General features: G+C 46.3%; 1 protein-coding gene across 1 annotated transcript in view; it reads right to left on the bottom strand.

Moving 5' to 3' along the window:
- Window positions 1-546: 546 nt before the first annotated feature.
- The window catches only part of LOC307252035 (EMILIN-1-A-like), a 30008-nt gene continuing 14276 nt past the window's right edge, over window positions 547-16278 (bottom strand). Inside the window, exons 6-16 of the mRNA XM_080029569.1 lie at window positions 14241-14378; window positions 11878-12705; window positions 11166-11657; window positions 10548-10824; window positions 9666-9875; window positions 8541-8789; window positions 5466-5648; window positions 3090-3134; window positions 2037-2054; window positions 1797-1931; window positions 547-1664 (exon numbers count right to left, since the gene is read on the bottom strand). Coding sequence (XP_079885695.1) covers window positions 1342-1664; window positions 1797-1931; window positions 2037-2054; window positions 3090-3134; window positions 5466-5648; window positions 8541-8789; window positions 9666-9875; window positions 10548-10824; window positions 11166-11657; window positions 11878-12705; window positions 14241-14378 — 2898 coding nt within the window. The 3' untranslated portion in view covers window positions 547-1341. The remainder of the gene's footprint in view (window positions 1665-1796; window positions 1932-2036; window positions 2055-3089; window positions 3135-5465; window positions 5649-8540; window positions 8790-9665; window positions 9876-10547; window positions 10825-11165; window positions 11658-11877; window positions 12706-14240; window positions 14379-16278) is intronic.

Raw genomic sequence — 16278 nt, 5'->3', positions numbered from 1 at the left:
CTAATAAACTGAAAAATATTAATAAACAAAACTTACACTAACATCACCAAACTTTTGTTGTCTATATCTAAAATATAATATATATAATATCTAAAAGTATTGTTCTATACTCTGTCAGTATCAAAGTGTGTCAGGAGCAGTAAAAGACTGTGTGCTCTCTCAGCATTCACTGTGTTTGCACATCTGCATACAAATACTGACCTGATTACAAGGCTTTGCGTCACTACCACTGGTCACCACCAGATGGAGGCATTTCTCATGCATTTAAATGAGGAACTTAGTAAAGTATAATAGCTCTAACAATTGGGATTTAGCCCTAGTTTCACTTTTTTTCATGTTTTATCAGTGCATGTAGGCATTGAGTATTGCTGCATTTTTTAGAAACTAATATTTGGGTCGCAACTTCATCTGTGTGTGTGTGTGTGTGTGTGTGTGTGTGTGTGTGTGTGTGTGTGTGTGTGTGTGTGTGTGTGTGTGTGTGTGTGTGTGTGTGTGTGTGTGTGTGTGTGTGTGTGTGTGAGAGAGAGAGAGAGAGAGGGTGACAAATTGAGATTTCAAACATTTTATTTATTGAAGTTTATAAAATCTCTGCACAATATGGACGGATGTATAAGTGACAGACGGGTTAGGGCTAGGGGACAAGGAGATGGATGGGTTAGGGTTTGGGAATAGGATGGACAAGGAGACAGACGTTTAAGCTGGTTGTGCTTCTGTAAACGCTGTATTGAAAAGACATTTGTGCTTAAAGTTTCATGATTTGGTTTCCAGCTTTGTCCTCAAACTTCAAAGTTAAATAATTTCATTATTTGTTAAATACAAAAGGTGCAGCTAATCAAACATTCACAATGTGTGACACATCAAACACAAACAAGCTTTTCTTAAGTCACATGTTGCCACAGCGACGTCTCAGGGCTTTGGTCCATCCCATATTTCTACCAATCAGATCATTAACAGACGTCCTGACGGAGGAACACTGTTTAGATAACAGCTAACAGCTAACAGCTAGCGGGTTAGCTCACTGTGGGCGGAGACACAATATGAACAGCCAATCAGAGCGTTCGGTGGGTCGAGGTTTCTGATTGGTGCATCAGGGATCCCAACGCTAGAGCCAAGAAGTCCTCACAGCGCATTGCTGTGGAGCAAGGCCTTGTGGGTAATCAGGTCAGGAGCAAGGGCTTGTGGGTAATCAGGTCGGTTAGTATTGATGATGTAGCAGATACAAGGCTTAGTGGTTTACGGTCAATGTTCAGGACCAGGGTTAGTAACAATATTCCACAATGATGTTATTATGATGTCATCGGTGTGAGTCTTTAACCAATCGGCTGGAGGCCTGTTAGCCAATCACAGGTCCTCATACAGCAGCATGCCACTGAACATAGTGAGCGGCTCCACAGAGTGCGCCAGCTGGCCGGTCACGAGGTCAATGCAGACCGTGTCCCCGCGGTGCAGAGGCAGGATGATGTTGAACACCGCCAGAGAGCCCGGCACACTCTTGGCCTCAGCGATGGGGTTGTTCTCCAGACCCTCGGGCTGGTACCCGCCTGAATCCACCCGGGCCATCCCGTAGTTAGACTGGGACAGCACCGCCTCAATCTGCTGGTTCCTGTGTCCCGTCAGCACCGCACTGAAGAAGTAATGTCCATCCAACGGGGCCGTGAAAATACCTGACAGACACAGAATGAGAAAATATATATTTATAGTAATAATGCAAGGGACACACACACACAGACAGCCACACACAGCCACACACACACACACACACACACACACACACACAAACACACACACACACACACCTGTGCGCGCGTCGTAGAAGTCCCCCTCGTTGACAAACAGCCGGTCGAACACGATGGTTCCTGATCGATCCATCGGGACAGTGAGCGCAGCGGAGAAGGAAAGTCTGGGGAGGTGGAGGGCAGCCCCGGGGAGACCTGGAGTTAATTAATATAATATAGTTAATACACACACATTAGTTAGGGTTAGTTCATATCTACTGGACTATCCAGACATGACATCAGAGTAGAACCAACACACACCTGGTTCTCCTTTGGGACCTGGAAGAAAAGCAAACGACACAAATATTAAAATCTACAAGATGTGAGTTCATAATATTCATTTAGACATTTAGTTTAAGATCTGAGTGGATTCAACTATGTATACATAAATATGAATTATGAATATATATATTTGTACATATATATATATATATATATATATTTTTTTTTACGGCCCGACCAAATACTTTATCGGCCGGCCGATTATAGCCGATTGTTTTTTTTTTCTTATAGAAAAAGAAAACAAAATACAGACAAATTAGAGATAAGGTTGGAGTCAGGTGTCATTATGCTTTCTTAAAGAGGTGAGTTTTGAGTTGGCTTTTGAATGAGTTTATTTAGTCTAAGATGCTGATGTTTGGAGGGAGGGAGTTCCAGAGGGTTGGGTGCAGTTACAAAAAATGCTTAATGTCTGAGTTTAAAAATGCGTTATGTCACTTTAGACAAATTTTAACACTTTTTTTTAGATAATGCATATTTCAATTAATAAAAGGTTCCTGTACACCTTTCGACAGAAACACGTATTTATATAATTTTAGGGGTTCAAAAAAGTAAATTTTTTAAATATATATTTTGGAGAATTTATAAAAAAAAATAATCGGACGATTTAATTGTTATCGTAATTTTTATTGTAATATATACACACATATATATATATATATATATATATGTGTGTATATATACAGTATAAACAGTGTAAACAGTATACAGGTGAAACTCGAAAAATTAGAATATCGTGCAAAAGTTAATTTATTTCAGTAATTCAACTTTAAAGGTGAACATATTATCTTATATAGACTCATTACATGCAAAGTGAGATATGTGAAGCCTTTATTTGTTATAATTGTGATTATTATGGGTTACAGTTTATAAAAACCCCAAATTCAAAATCTCCGAAAATTAGAATATTACATAAAATCAATAAAAAAAGTTTTTTGAATACAGAAATGTCGGCCCTCTAGAAAGTATAATCATGCATATGTTCTCAGTACTTGGTTTATAAAGGGTTAGATACAGTGTGTGTATTGTTCAGACCTGGCGCCCCGTCCCGTCCTCTCTCTCCGGGCGGCCCAGCGACTCCTGAGGAGAGAGAGAGACAGTCTGAGTCTGGACCCTTTAGCCAGGCCCAAGCCCCATTCACACTATAACCAGGCCCCAGCCCCATTCACACTATAACCAGGCCTAAGCCCCATTCACACTATAACCAGGCCTAAGCCCCATTCACACTACACACACCGTACCACTGGACTCTTTAACCAGGCCTAAGCCCCATTCACACTACAAACAGGCCTAAGCCCCATTCACCCTTTAACCAGGCCCAAGCCCCATTCACACTATAACCAGGCCCAAGCCCCATTCACACTATAACCAGGCCCAAGCCCCATTCACACTATAACCAGGCCCAAGCCCCATTCACACTAAACACCGTACCAGGCCCCATTCACACTATAACCAGGCCCCTGCCCCATTCACACTATAACCAGGCCCCAGCCCCATTCACACTATAACCAGGCCCAAGCCCCATTCACACTACACACACCGTACCACTGGACTCTTTAACCAGGCCTAAGCCCCATTCACACTACAACCAGGCCTAAGCCCCATTCACACTATAACCAGGCCTAAGCCCCATTCACACTATAACCAGGCCTAAGCCCCATTCACACTACAACCAGGCCTAAGCCCCATTCACTCTACAACCAGGCCTAAGCCCCATTCACACTACAACCAGGCTTAAGCCCCATTCACACTATAACCAGGCCCAAGCCCCATTCACACTACACACACTATAACCAGGCCCCATTCACACTACAACCAGGCCTAAGCCCCATTCACACTACAACCAGGCCTAAGCCCCATTCACACTACAATCAGGCCCAAGCCCCATTCACACTACACACACTATAACCAGGCCCAAGCCCCATTCACACTATAAGGGTTAGGGTTAGGGTCACACTATAACCAGGCCTAAGCCCCAGTCACACTATAACCAGGCCCAAGCCCCATTCACACTACGCACACCGTACCACTGGACTCTTTAACCAGGCCTAAGCCCCATTCAGTATAGTCTGACCTCAGCGCGTTCTTCATGTCATTATCGCTGTGTTCTATCGGTCATTAAAGACACACGCGCTAGTTTAACAGCCAGGAAACTCAGATAGGAATATTCAATGTGATTGAAGTTTACATGTCTCAATGATGCGACTGAGATTAGAATACTCTAGTTCTCTTCATGCAACTTCTTATTCTGATTAACGTCTGAGTTAGAATATGATCTAAACCGGGTTAAGGCCATGTTTGGTTAGGGTTAGGGTTATAGTCTAACCATGTCTTATGCCTCGTTTCCACCGAGTAGAGCGGGTCGGATCGGAGCGGTTCGGTCCGGGTAGTTTGGCTTTTCATTTGCCAAAAGTTGGGTAGGGTACGGTTTAAGCGCACCTAACCGCTCTGAGCCGCTCCTAATCTCAGTACTCCTCCGTAGGGGTACTAGCCGCCTGAAAGGGTACCTAAAAGGCGGAGCTACACACTGCCGTCATTTGATTGGTCGAAATAATAATTTCCGCCATGTGTAGTCATCTCTGCAAGAGTGAAGATAGTCTTGTGTTTTGGCGAAATAAATAAAGAAGCGGCTGGTTTGAATCATTTCCGCCGTGTGTAGTCACCTCACCTCGCGCCACTGTTTATTGTGTGGTGTTTTTCCTCATCATTAAATGAATCAGTTGGCTACACTGCGTCCCACTGCTACGATGTCACGTAGCTGCCGCAGCCAACACTGTTCGCTCACTGTCTCTATCAGTTGCACCGAGCCGTCTCTGTGCTCACAACAACACGGGGGGAATAAACAAAGAAGCGGCTGGTTTGACCAAGCAAAAACGAGAGACCGCTGGCTTGACCACAGTTGTTCCACAGCCCGATAGTTTAACCCACATTCTGGCGGCGGCTATCGCAGTCCAGCCTAAACCCCGCCCTACCAGTAAGGGTAGGGTCGGCGGTGGAAACAACACCGAGATTCTTAAAAGTGAGTTGTCCCGCTCTGAGCCGCTCTGATCCGACCCGCTCTACTCGGTGGAAACAAGGCATTAGGGTTAGGGTTATGGTCTAACCATGTCTTAGGTTAATGTGAACTGTGAGTAAACCAAACTGTGGAAACAAAGATGAGAACAGAGAAATGACATCTAAAACCACAACGTGATTTAAAGCTCACAGTCTCAGATCCATGTCCAGTTTCTGACATTAAAATGTTGGTTTAGTAACTTTAGGGCTTTTAAGAACTTTTAAATATTTCTGAAACAGTCTAATATTTCCTCTGATGATCATAAATTACATGCAAACGAGACCATCAGTGCTGTTTTTATATAGTTTTTCTTAATGTGATTTTATGACACAATATAAGGAGTAGTGTTAAATTACCCATGTGGTCGCGCTCAGAGAGGCTCTTGGTGACTTGTATCAGGCTGGAGTTGAGATTCTTCATCCTGCTGTAAACGTCTTCCTGGACCTTCTGGGTGAAGTCCAGCGTTTCTCCCTGAAGAACCAGAGACGAGTTCAGGCCAGAGACACAGGACCAGAGGGAGGAAACATGGAGGGTCAGCCCTGAGAGAGAGAGGGAGAGAGAGGGAGGGAGGGAGAGGGACATGTTAATACAGAGGGAGGTAGAGAGAGAGAGAGAGAGAGGGAGAGAGGGAGGGAGGGAGAGGGACATGTTAATACAGAGGAAGGTAGAGAGAGAGAGAGAGAGGGAGAGAGGGAGGGAGGGAGAGGGACATGTTAATACAGAGGGAGGTAGAGAGAGAGAGAGAGAGGGAGAGATGGAGAGAGAGACATGTTAATACAGAGGGAGGTAGAGAGAGAGAGAGAGGGAGAGAGGGAGAGAGAGACATGTTAATACAGAGGGAGAGAGAGAGAGAGAGAGAGAGAGAGAGAGAGAGAGAGAGGGTTAGCCCTGGAGAGAGGCCACAGGAATGGTTAGTAATATAGTAGAATACATTAAGCCATAGGGTTAGGGTTAGAGACGCAGGACCACAGGGAGGAAACATGGAGGGTCAGCCCTGAGAGAGGCCACAGCACAACAGCTTACTACATCTATAATACGCTTCATAAATACACAACAGGGGTAATATGTAGGCTGTATAAATACACCACACAGGAGAGGGTTAGGGTTAGGGGTTAGTAATAAAGTACAGAGGGTAAGAGCTCTAGTTGGTTAGTAATATAGTACATAGGTTTAGAGGGTTAGGGGGTTAGTAATATAGTCAGGGCCGCCGCTCCCTATACGCAGGGTACACAGAGCGCGTAGGGCACCAAGTTCCTGATAATCATTACATTACAAAAAATATATAAATTAGTTATGAACGTCATTGTTTTTTCTTAATTGTGTAACCTATCCAGGGGTGGATTACTGCACAGGCACACCGGGCAGGGCCGACGGACTGGGGGGAAAAGTGATACAGTCGTGGGGGGGCCCAATGCAGAGGGGGGCCCATCATTTGGTTAAAGAGTTAGAGGGTTAGGAGGTTAGAGGTTGAGAGGGTTAGGGGGTTAGGGGGTTAGGGGGTTAGAGAGTTAGAGGGTTAGTTGGTTAGAGAGTTAGAGGGTTAGAGGGTTAGGGGGTTAGAGGGTGAGAGGGTTAGAGGGTCAGGGGGTTAGAGGGTGAGAGGGTTAGAGGGTTAGAGGGTGAGAGGGTGGGAGGGTTAAGGGGTTAGAGGGTTAGGGTTAGAGGGTTATGAGGTTAGGGTTAGAGGGTTAGTCAATATAGCAGAGTACAGAAAGCCTTGACATACCCTCTTTGATCTTGGTTAGAGTTAGAGGGTTAGTATAGTACATAGGGTTAGGGTTAGAGGGTTAGAGGGTTAGAAGGTGAGAGGGTTAGAGGGTTAGGGGGTTAGAGGGTTAGAAGGTGAGAGGGTTAGAGGGTTAGGGGGTTAGGGGGTTAGGGGGTTAGGGGGTTAGAGGGTGAGAGGGTTAGAGGGTGTGAGGGTTAGAGGGTTAGAGGGTTAGAGGGTTAGGGGGTTAGAGGGTTAGGGGGTTAGAGGGTGTGAGGGTTAGAGGGTTAGAGGGTTAGAGGGTTAGAGGGTTAGGGTTAGAGGGTTATGAGGTTAGGGTTAGAGCAGGGGTGTCAAACATACGGCCCGCGGGCCGGATCCGGCCCGCGAGATGATTTGATCAGGCCCGCGACCTGTAGAGCATAAATTTCTGAGTATGTCAAAAAAAAAAGTAAGTCTCTAGCCCATTCCTGTGAGGAGTTATGAATTTTTAAAGAAATAACCGAAATGCTCACTCCTGCCGCTAGGGGGCAGCCTAAATAAAAAAAGCACATTTTAGCAACGTGGGAAATGGTAAATGGCAATCCTGCTTCACTGCTATTAATGTTTCCTACAGTGCTTTATGGCAAAGTAAAAACCAAAAAAAAAAAACATTTTTATTTTTAGTACATTTATTTTATTACTTTTTAATAAAAATAAAACTATTTTTATTTTTATTGCTGAACAATTAATGTACTAGCAAGCGTGGTGTGTCTGCGGCTCTGTGTGCGCAAAACGAGCAGGAGCATGCTAGTGTAGGCCTACAAGATTTATTTCCTAATTTTCAATGCTGCTTTATTTTTATGTTTTAAATTGGGAAAAACAAATTCCAAAACAACCAATAACCTCTGTATTTAAAAATAAATCAAAACAGTAGAAGTTGCACTTTTATTTAATTGTATTTTGTACAGTCTGCATGTTTGCACAAAATGTGTACCTGTACATATAATAAACAAAATTGGACAACTGTAAGGTCAGTGCCTGTTGTATTTGTGTATTCAAATAAACAGTTGTTTATTTCATTAGTGCACATTGGCATCTTTGAGCAAAATACCCCCAAAATTTTTGCTGCGGCGCTTCGCGCCGCACCTCCTATTCCCATGGCCAGCAGCAACCTTTACTAAGACATTTCCTGGGGGGTACAGAGATCCCTTGTGATCCGTGATAATGTAGGTTGCAAATGTAGGCTGAGTGATAAAGCATATTACTGAAAAACAAAGTTAGGGATTTGGAGTTATTTTGCCATTATTTTACTAGTCCGGCCCACCTGAGATCAGAGAGGCTGTATGTGGCCCTCGAACCAAAATGAGTTTGACACCCCTGGGTTAGAGGGTTAGTCAATATAGCAGAGTACAGAAAGCCTTGACGTACCCTCTTTGATCTTGGTTAGAGTTAGAGGGTTAGTATAGTACATAGGGTTAGGGTTAGAGGGTTAGAGGGTTAGAGGGTTAGGGGGTTAGGGGGTTAGGGGGTTAGAGGGTTAGGGGGTGTGAGGGTTATGGGGTTAGGGGGTTAGGGGGTTAGAGGGTGAGAGGATGAGAGGGTTAGGGGGTTAGAGGGTGAGAGGGTGAGAGGGTTAGAGGGTGTGAGGGTTATGGGGTTAGTAATATAGTAGAATAGGGTTAGGGTTAGAGGGTGAGAGGGTGAGAGGGTTAGTTGATATAGTACATAAGTCTTAACGTACCGTCCTTGATCTTGGCTATAGACTCGGACACCCCGTCCAGCCGGCCACACACTCCCTCCAGTTTGGAGAGTCTTTTCTCCAGAGCATCATCAGAGCGTCTGCAGTCGGAGAGGGTTAGGGTTAGAGAGCTCTCTACGCGCTGCAGGGCCCGGCTCACCCCGCCCAGACGCTCGCCACTCTCCTCTCGCTGGTCCGTCAGGTCCAACTGGATCTTATCCAGCTCCGAGATCAGCTTGTCTTTGGTGTTTCCTGTCACAGGGGCACAGTGAAAAGCGAATGAACTTTACCTGGTTACATAAAGGATAATAATGGATTGGATTCATATGGCACTTTTCTAGGCACTCAAGGCGCTTTACAGGGTTCCAGGTTCCATTCATTCACACACAGTCGGTGGTGGAAGGGTGGCTGTCATTCAGCGCCTACGGCCCCTCAGACCACCACCTCAAACATACAGCAGTCATACACATTCACACCAGGCAAGTCGGGGTGAAGTGTCTTGCCCAAGGACACAGCAACCATGACACAAGTAGCAGGGCGGGGATCGAACCGCCAACCCTTGGATCATTGGCCGACCCGCTCTACCACCTGAGCCGACCCGCTCTGCCACAATCAAAGGATATTGAGTGTGTGTGCGTGCGTGCATGTGTGCGTACCGAGGTCTGTGTGTGTGTGTGTGCGTGTGTGTGTGCGTGTGTGTGCGTACCGAGGTCTGTGTGTGTGTGTGTGTGTGTGTGTGTGTGTGTCTGTGTGTGTGTGTGTGCGTGCGTGTGTGTGTGTGTGTGTGTGTGTGTATGTGTGTGTGTGCGTGCGTGTGTGTGTGTTTGTGTGTGTGCGTACCGAGGTCTGCGTGTGTGTGTGTGTGTGTGCGTGTGTGTGTGTGTGTGTGTGTGCGTGTGTGTGTGTGTGTGTGTGTGTGTGTGCGTGTGTGTGTGTGTGCGTACCGAGGTCTGCGTGTGTGTGTGTGTGTGTGCGTGTGTGTGTATGTGTGTGTGTGCGTGCGTGTGTGTGTGTGCGTGTGTGTGTGTGTGTGTGTGTGTGCGTGTGTGTGTGTGTGTGTGTGCGCGTACCGAGGTCTGCGTGTGTGTGTGTGTGTGTGTGCGTGTGTGTGCGTGTGTGTGTGCGTACCGAGGTCTGTGATGACGCTGCTGTGCCTGGTCACGGTGTGCTCCAGGCCCCGCAGCGTGTCGTTGATGGCGCTGAAGGAGACGATGGCGTGGGACAGCTCTCGCTGCAGAGACTTCAGCTGGTGGTTGCTACTGGAGATCACACTGTGTCCATCTAAAGGCCTTTGATCCAGACCTGCTCCACTGGGCCCGGCCCCGCCCGCACCCACACCTGGGGGGTTAAATACGAGGATTACTCACTCCTGGGGGTTAGAGACAATGTTTACTCACTCCTGGGGGGTTAGATAGAAGGATTATTATCACCTGGGGGGTTTAAATACAAGGGTTACTCACTCCTGGGGGGTTAGAGACAATGGTTACTCACTCCTGGGGGGTTAGAGACAATGGTTACTCACTCCTGGGGGTTAGAGACAATGTTTACTCACTCCTGGGGGGTTAGAGACAATGTTTACTCACTCCTGGGGGGTTAGATAGAAGGATTACTATCACCTGGGGGGTTTAAATACAATGTAAATGATCGGCACATTTTAAAATGTTCATCAGACATTAAAGGTGGAGTCAGCGATTCTGGAGAACGCTTGTTGTCAAAATCTGTTTTATCCAACACAATAATTTTTCACATAATTATATTTTCTCATAGTTTTATGAAATGCTTTACATAGTTGTCACATCCTGCTCTGAGGGGGGGCGTGGCTATGTGTGAAAGCCCCTGGTTGGTTTGTCTGACCTGTTTATTGTTTATTGTTAAAAGAATTCCCATTAGCTGGCACCAAAATGGGAGGAGTTAGTCTTCCTGAGGTCCACAAAAAAAACACTTGACAATGATAAACTGAAAACATTTCACACATTGACATCATCAGAACATATTCAGAATGAGTTCAACCTGTGGGCGTGTCCGGGCCGGTGTTACATTCGCCGCTGCAGCGCGACACGTCCACTCTCAGGAGGCGGAGCTTATCCTCCAGCTGTGAACAGCAGCTTTCTCTCTGGTCCAATCGGACGGCCAGAGAGTGGACCAGGCTCTGCAGGCGCCCCAGTGCATTCTGGGAGTTATTCTGATCACCAGTGAAGCTGTGGAGCAGCTCCTCCTCCGTCAGGTTCAAACCGTGGTCTCCACTCAGAACTTTGATCTTCACCACGTCCTGGCTCAGGTCCAGAACCTACAGAAGAGTCAGATGTCAATACAGACTGGGACAGGTGTTATGAACAGTATATGGGTTTGGGTTATGTACAGTACACGCCCTGTATGTGGCTGCTACATCAAAACATCAACATAATGATCTGGATTAGTTACAATATTTAAGCTGCTTCAGCAACCTCCTCCCCCCGACCCGGTTTCTTCTCACAGAAATAACTTACTAGATGTTTTAGGCGACAGAGAAAGTCTAACTGTCCTAGATGACACGTATAGAATCAACTGTTTCCTAAAGGTTACACATCTAAACAGATGATACATATAGTATCAACTGTTTCTGTTACATATCTAAATCCCTGCTCTCACCTTGTGGTGCAGGTTGTCTCCAGACACAGACAGGTCTCTCAGTCGAGTGTTAAAGTGTCGGATCTGATTCTCGTTGGCGACGACTCTCCATTCCAGAGACTTCTGTGTGACGGAGGGAGTGTGTGTCCCGGAGGCTCCACCCCGAGGCCCTTCTCCTCCGGTCCAGCCCGTCTGAGGGCCGTCTGGTCTGGGCTTTGGTGTGTGTGTTCCCCCCCTCTCTCCATCAGTAGGGTTAGGCTTAGCTCCATGGCTACTCCCCTCACGGTTAGGGTTAACATTAGCTCCAGGGCCGCCCCCCTCTCCCCCAGACCCTTTACCCAGGGATGAGGTGCTGTTCTCCAGCCGGCTCAGCCTCTCGTCGTGGGCCCTCACGCGGTCCTTCACCAGACCGACGTCCAGCTCCACATCAGAGATCCGGAAGGTCTGGTCATCGAAGCGATCCAGGAACACGGAGCGTAGATCAGCCAGGCGCTTCTCCAGCAGGGAGCAGCTCTGAACACAGGGTCACATTCAAAATGAACATTTAAGTGTTTATTCAACTAAACCTTGTCTGTTATATTTCTCCTATACAATCATATTTAACGGCCATTATCTCTACACAATGAAGGAGAACGTCCAGCATTTTCCAGTAATGTGTTCAGATTTAAAGCACATTTCAAATTTTTTAAAACACAAAATTTAAAACCAAGTATTTCCCAGACTGTGTACTGACCCTGTGAACAGTGTTGTTGATGCGGCGCTCCAGATCATTCCACCGATGGTCTGGTTTGTCCGCGGTGCCTCCGTTAGGGTTTGGGTAGCCGCCTTCACCGCCCCATGTGTTAGGGTTACTGCCGCCCCCATTAGGGTAAGAACCCCCCCCAGTGTTTATGTTAGGGTTAGACCTGTCCCCCCCCTGAGGGTTACGGCCGCCCCCGTTAGGATAAGAACCTCCCCCCCCTGGGTTTGGGTTATAGCCCCCATTAGGGTTATGAGGGTTTGGGTTAAACCTGTCGCCCCCGTTTGGGTTATAACTGCCCCCGTTAGGATACGAGCCGTCCCCCCCTGGGTTCAGGTTGCGGTTCGGGGAGTTTGGGTTAGACCTGTCGCCCCCATTAGGATAAGAACCGCCCCCTGTGTTTGGGTTACGTCCGCCCCCATTAGGGTTTGGGTTAGTCCCACCCCCGCCTGTGTTTGGGTTAGTCCCACCCCCGCCTGTGTTTGGGTTAGTCCCACCCCCGCCTGGGTTGCGGTTTGGGGAGTTCGGGGAGTTAGGGTTGAACCTGCCACCCCCATTAGGGTAAGAACCACCCCCATTAGGGTAAGAACCGCCCCCATTAGGGTAAGAACCACCCCCTGTGTTTGGGTTAGAGCCACCCCCTGTGTTTGGGTTACGGCCGCCCCCCTGAGGGTTAGAGGGGTTCGGGCCTTCACCCCCCCGACCCTCCAGCTCTTTGTCCAGTCGGTTATAAATCACATCAAAGTTCTCTGAAGCCGAAGTGATTTTACGCTCAGCGTCAGTGATGCGACTCTGGAGATCAGTCACCTCATCACAGCATCTCTGTGAATAAAGGGAAAGAGATTAGCATCAAGGGTTAGCATCAAGGGTTAGCCCTGTGAGAGGGTTAATATAAGGGTTAGCCCTGTGAGAGGGTTAATATAAGGGTTAGCCCTGTGAGAGGGTTAATATAAGGTTAGCCCTGTGAGAGAGAGGGTTAGCCCTGTGAGAGGGATAATATAAGGTTAGCCCTGTGAGAGGGTTAATATAAGGGTTAGGGTTAGCCCTGTGAGAGGGTTAATATAAGGGTTAGGGTTAGCCCTGTGAGAGGGTTAATATAAGGGTTAGGGTTAGCCCTGTGAGAGGCTTAATATAAGGGTTAGCCCTGTGAGAGGGTTAATATAAGGGTTAGCCCTGTGAGAGGGTTAGCCCTGTGATAGGGTTAATATAAGGGTTAGCCCTGTGAGAGGGTTAGCCCTGTGAGAGGGTTAATATAAGGTTTGCCCTGCGTTAAGGTTATTATAAGGGTTCAGGACACTAGCATTGGGCTCGGGGGGAAAGGCACCTCCAGAAGCTCAGGCCATGGCCACACGTACAGATAGTTAAAAAACACATTTCCGTCTCTGTTTGCAGGTACATTCCTTTACACACAACAATGTTTTAAAATATTATCAGAACACTAAAGGTCCTTCAGAAAGCAACTGCTTGAATTATAATGTCTGTCTAACCAGACATAACAACAGGTTAGACAGGAATCATAATGTCTATCTAACCAACTCCTCATGAAACCGTTTGCTTTTCAAAGAACATGTTGGCAGACAGTCATCAAGACGAGGCAGTGTGAACGTGATCTTAAAAAGTCTGGCATTTGAGTTTGAGAATCCTGACAGAGGAAACAAGGTATTCCCCAACGTTTCATTAAATCACCCTGGAAATGATCCAAAATCCTCCAAACATATTTGAGAACATTATATTATTATACATCATGAGTGTGCCTCTAAAACTACTCTACTTCTACACAATACTGTCTAGTGTCTGTCTGTCTGTCTGTCTGTCTGTCTGTCTGTCTGTCTGTCTGTCTGTCTGCCTCAGTGTGTTTACCCTGTCTTGCCCCCCCCACCCCCTCCCTCAATGTGTTTACCCTGTCTTGCCCCCCTCCCTCAGTGTGTTTACCCTGTCTTGCCCCCCCTCCCTCAGTGTGTTTACCCTGTCTTGCCCCCCTCCCTCAGTGTGTTTACCCTGTCTTGCCCCCCTCCCTCAGTGTATTCACCCTGTCTTGCCCCCCCTCCCTCAGTGTGTTTACCCTGTCTTGCCCCCCTCCCTCAGTGTGTTTACCCTGTCTTGCCCCCCTCCCTCAGTGTGTTTACCCTGTCTTGCCCCCCCTCCCTCAGTGTGTTTACCCTGTCTTGCCCCCCCTCCCTCAGTGTATTTACCCTGTCTTGCCCCCCCTCCCTCAGTGTGTTTACCCTGTCTTGCCCCCCCTCCCTCAGTGTGTTTACCCTGTCTTGCCCCCCCTCCCTCAGTGTATTTACCCTGTCTTGCCCCCCCTCCCTCAGTGTGTTTACCCTGTCTTGCCCCCCCTCCCTCAGTGTATTCACCCTGTCTTGCCCCCCCTCCCGCCGCAGCCCGTCCAGACTCTGTCGGTGTCGGGCGTCCTGAGCTTTCAGCTGCTTCTCTAGCGATCGAATCGTCTCTCTGTCCGTCTGCTGCTCTCTGCGGAGATCCTCCACCCCAGACTGACACACACACACACACACACACACACACACACACACACACACACACACACACACACACACACACAAACACACACACACACAAAACAGAAAGAATAAGGGAAAAATTAAAAGTCATAAAAACAGAAATATATAAATATGGCAGTCAACCATGTGTACAGATGTCAGCTAAAAGCATTTCAAGGTTTCAGATATTAAAGTTTCTACAGCAGTGACAGCTCTGGGGAAGTTCTGGCTGAGGAATGTAAATTATAGTTGTTCTGGGTCTGCTTTGCCAGGCTGCTCTGCATCACTGGTGGAGCGAGTGTGACACCTAGTGGTGAAACATGGTAGTGCATGTTGTGACATTACTGTTGTTACAGTTTTTTTCGATTGCTAACCCACAGTGGGCACAACTGTAGCTCAATGTGCAAAACTCTAACTACAGTCTGCACTACCAACAGTCACTGGAGCTGAACAGTTCACTTCACCTGCAAAACAGGTTCAGTGCAGCAAACACTATGAACCAGCCTCATTGCGATAACACATACTGTCATTCAGAACACACTCAGAGTACAAACACTAGCATCAAACCCCAATACACAAATGACAAACTTTTAATTTTTACAGTTTGAATAATTTGAGTTACTTCACACAAATAAAGTAATATTTTCTTTGATGAAAGAGTGACATTATTTCACATGAAATTGTTTATTCTATAACATACCAGTTTTTTTAGGAAAACAAAAAGAAATGAAAATCAGAAGTTTGCTTCAATGATACACATTTTGTATATTTTATTGAAAACATTTCCATATGTAGTATTTATCTGTGTAAATATTATATAATTGTAATACAGAAATCAATTCTTGTACGGATGCAACTCTCTGTTTGTTTGCTGGAAAATTCATATTACAGATGCAATTTTAGATTTTTGCAGATTGGGTTGCACTCTCAACCCTGCCTCTCTCAATGAGAGACCATGATTCACAACATGGTTTTCAGTGTAGCCCTTACTGTATTTCATCAGACATTACAGCTCTATGTCTTCTAGGTATTCCTCCACACATCCACACTCTCACTGCCACTCTTCTCCCTCCAACAACCTGTCTTCATTGGTCCATTTCCAAAAAAATATATATTTTTGAGCTTTCCCTATTACTGTATAGTATATGTTCACTAACAAGTCTAAAACAAGACATCTTAGTGTTTCAGTTGAAATTGCAATCCGCAGTGTTTGAAATGACATTCATTCTGTTTTGAATGTGTGGTTTACAGTTGTGACAGCAGTGTGTTAGCATTTGAACAAAGCTGTGGTTAAGCCATGAGATAAGTATGTAGAGTTTTGAAAATTGTGTTTAAGCAATGAAAAACGAGCTACAGTTTGGTCCACATGAACCGCTGCTCTGATACTGTTGTTAGAGTTTTGCACTTGTCGTTCCAGTTGTGCCCACTGTGGTTTAGTGATCGAAAAAAAATGTAAGTGGATGAGTTTAGTTCCCATAGTGTTAAACAGTGAAATACTGCTGTAGGGCTGTTCTATACATGTTCTATACATGTTCTATACATGTGGGATCCTTGGAGCAATACATCGATAAGTCTTCTGTTGGTTGCTGTGTGCAGATATTATAATTAACGCTTATGTGAATTTATGCAATACTTATCAAGAAAGTATTACTTATGGCCGACCCGTCCCATCCTGGTCACAGACTTTATGAGACTCTCCCCTCTGGCAGGAGGCTGCGGGCCATCAGGACCAAAACCTCCCGCCACTTGAACAGTTTCTTCCCCTCTTCAGTGGGGATCCTTAACAGGTCCAGAGACCGCCTCCCCCACTGACTGTCACTGACTCGGGCACTCATAGCCATCACCATTTTGTAAATTCTTACAATTTTTAAGTACCTTACCTTAGTTTTTTATT

The sequence above is a fragment of the Ammodytes marinus genome (assembly GCF_949987685.1).
Source record: "Ammodytes marinus genome assembly, chromosome: 1".
Classification (NCBI taxonomy): Eukaryota; Metazoa; Chordata; class Actinopteri; order Uranoscopiformes; family Ammodytidae; genus Ammodytes; species Ammodytes marinus.
Note: the sequence above shows the minus strand (reverse complement) of the source record. Positions and strands in the feature narration are given on the sequence as shown.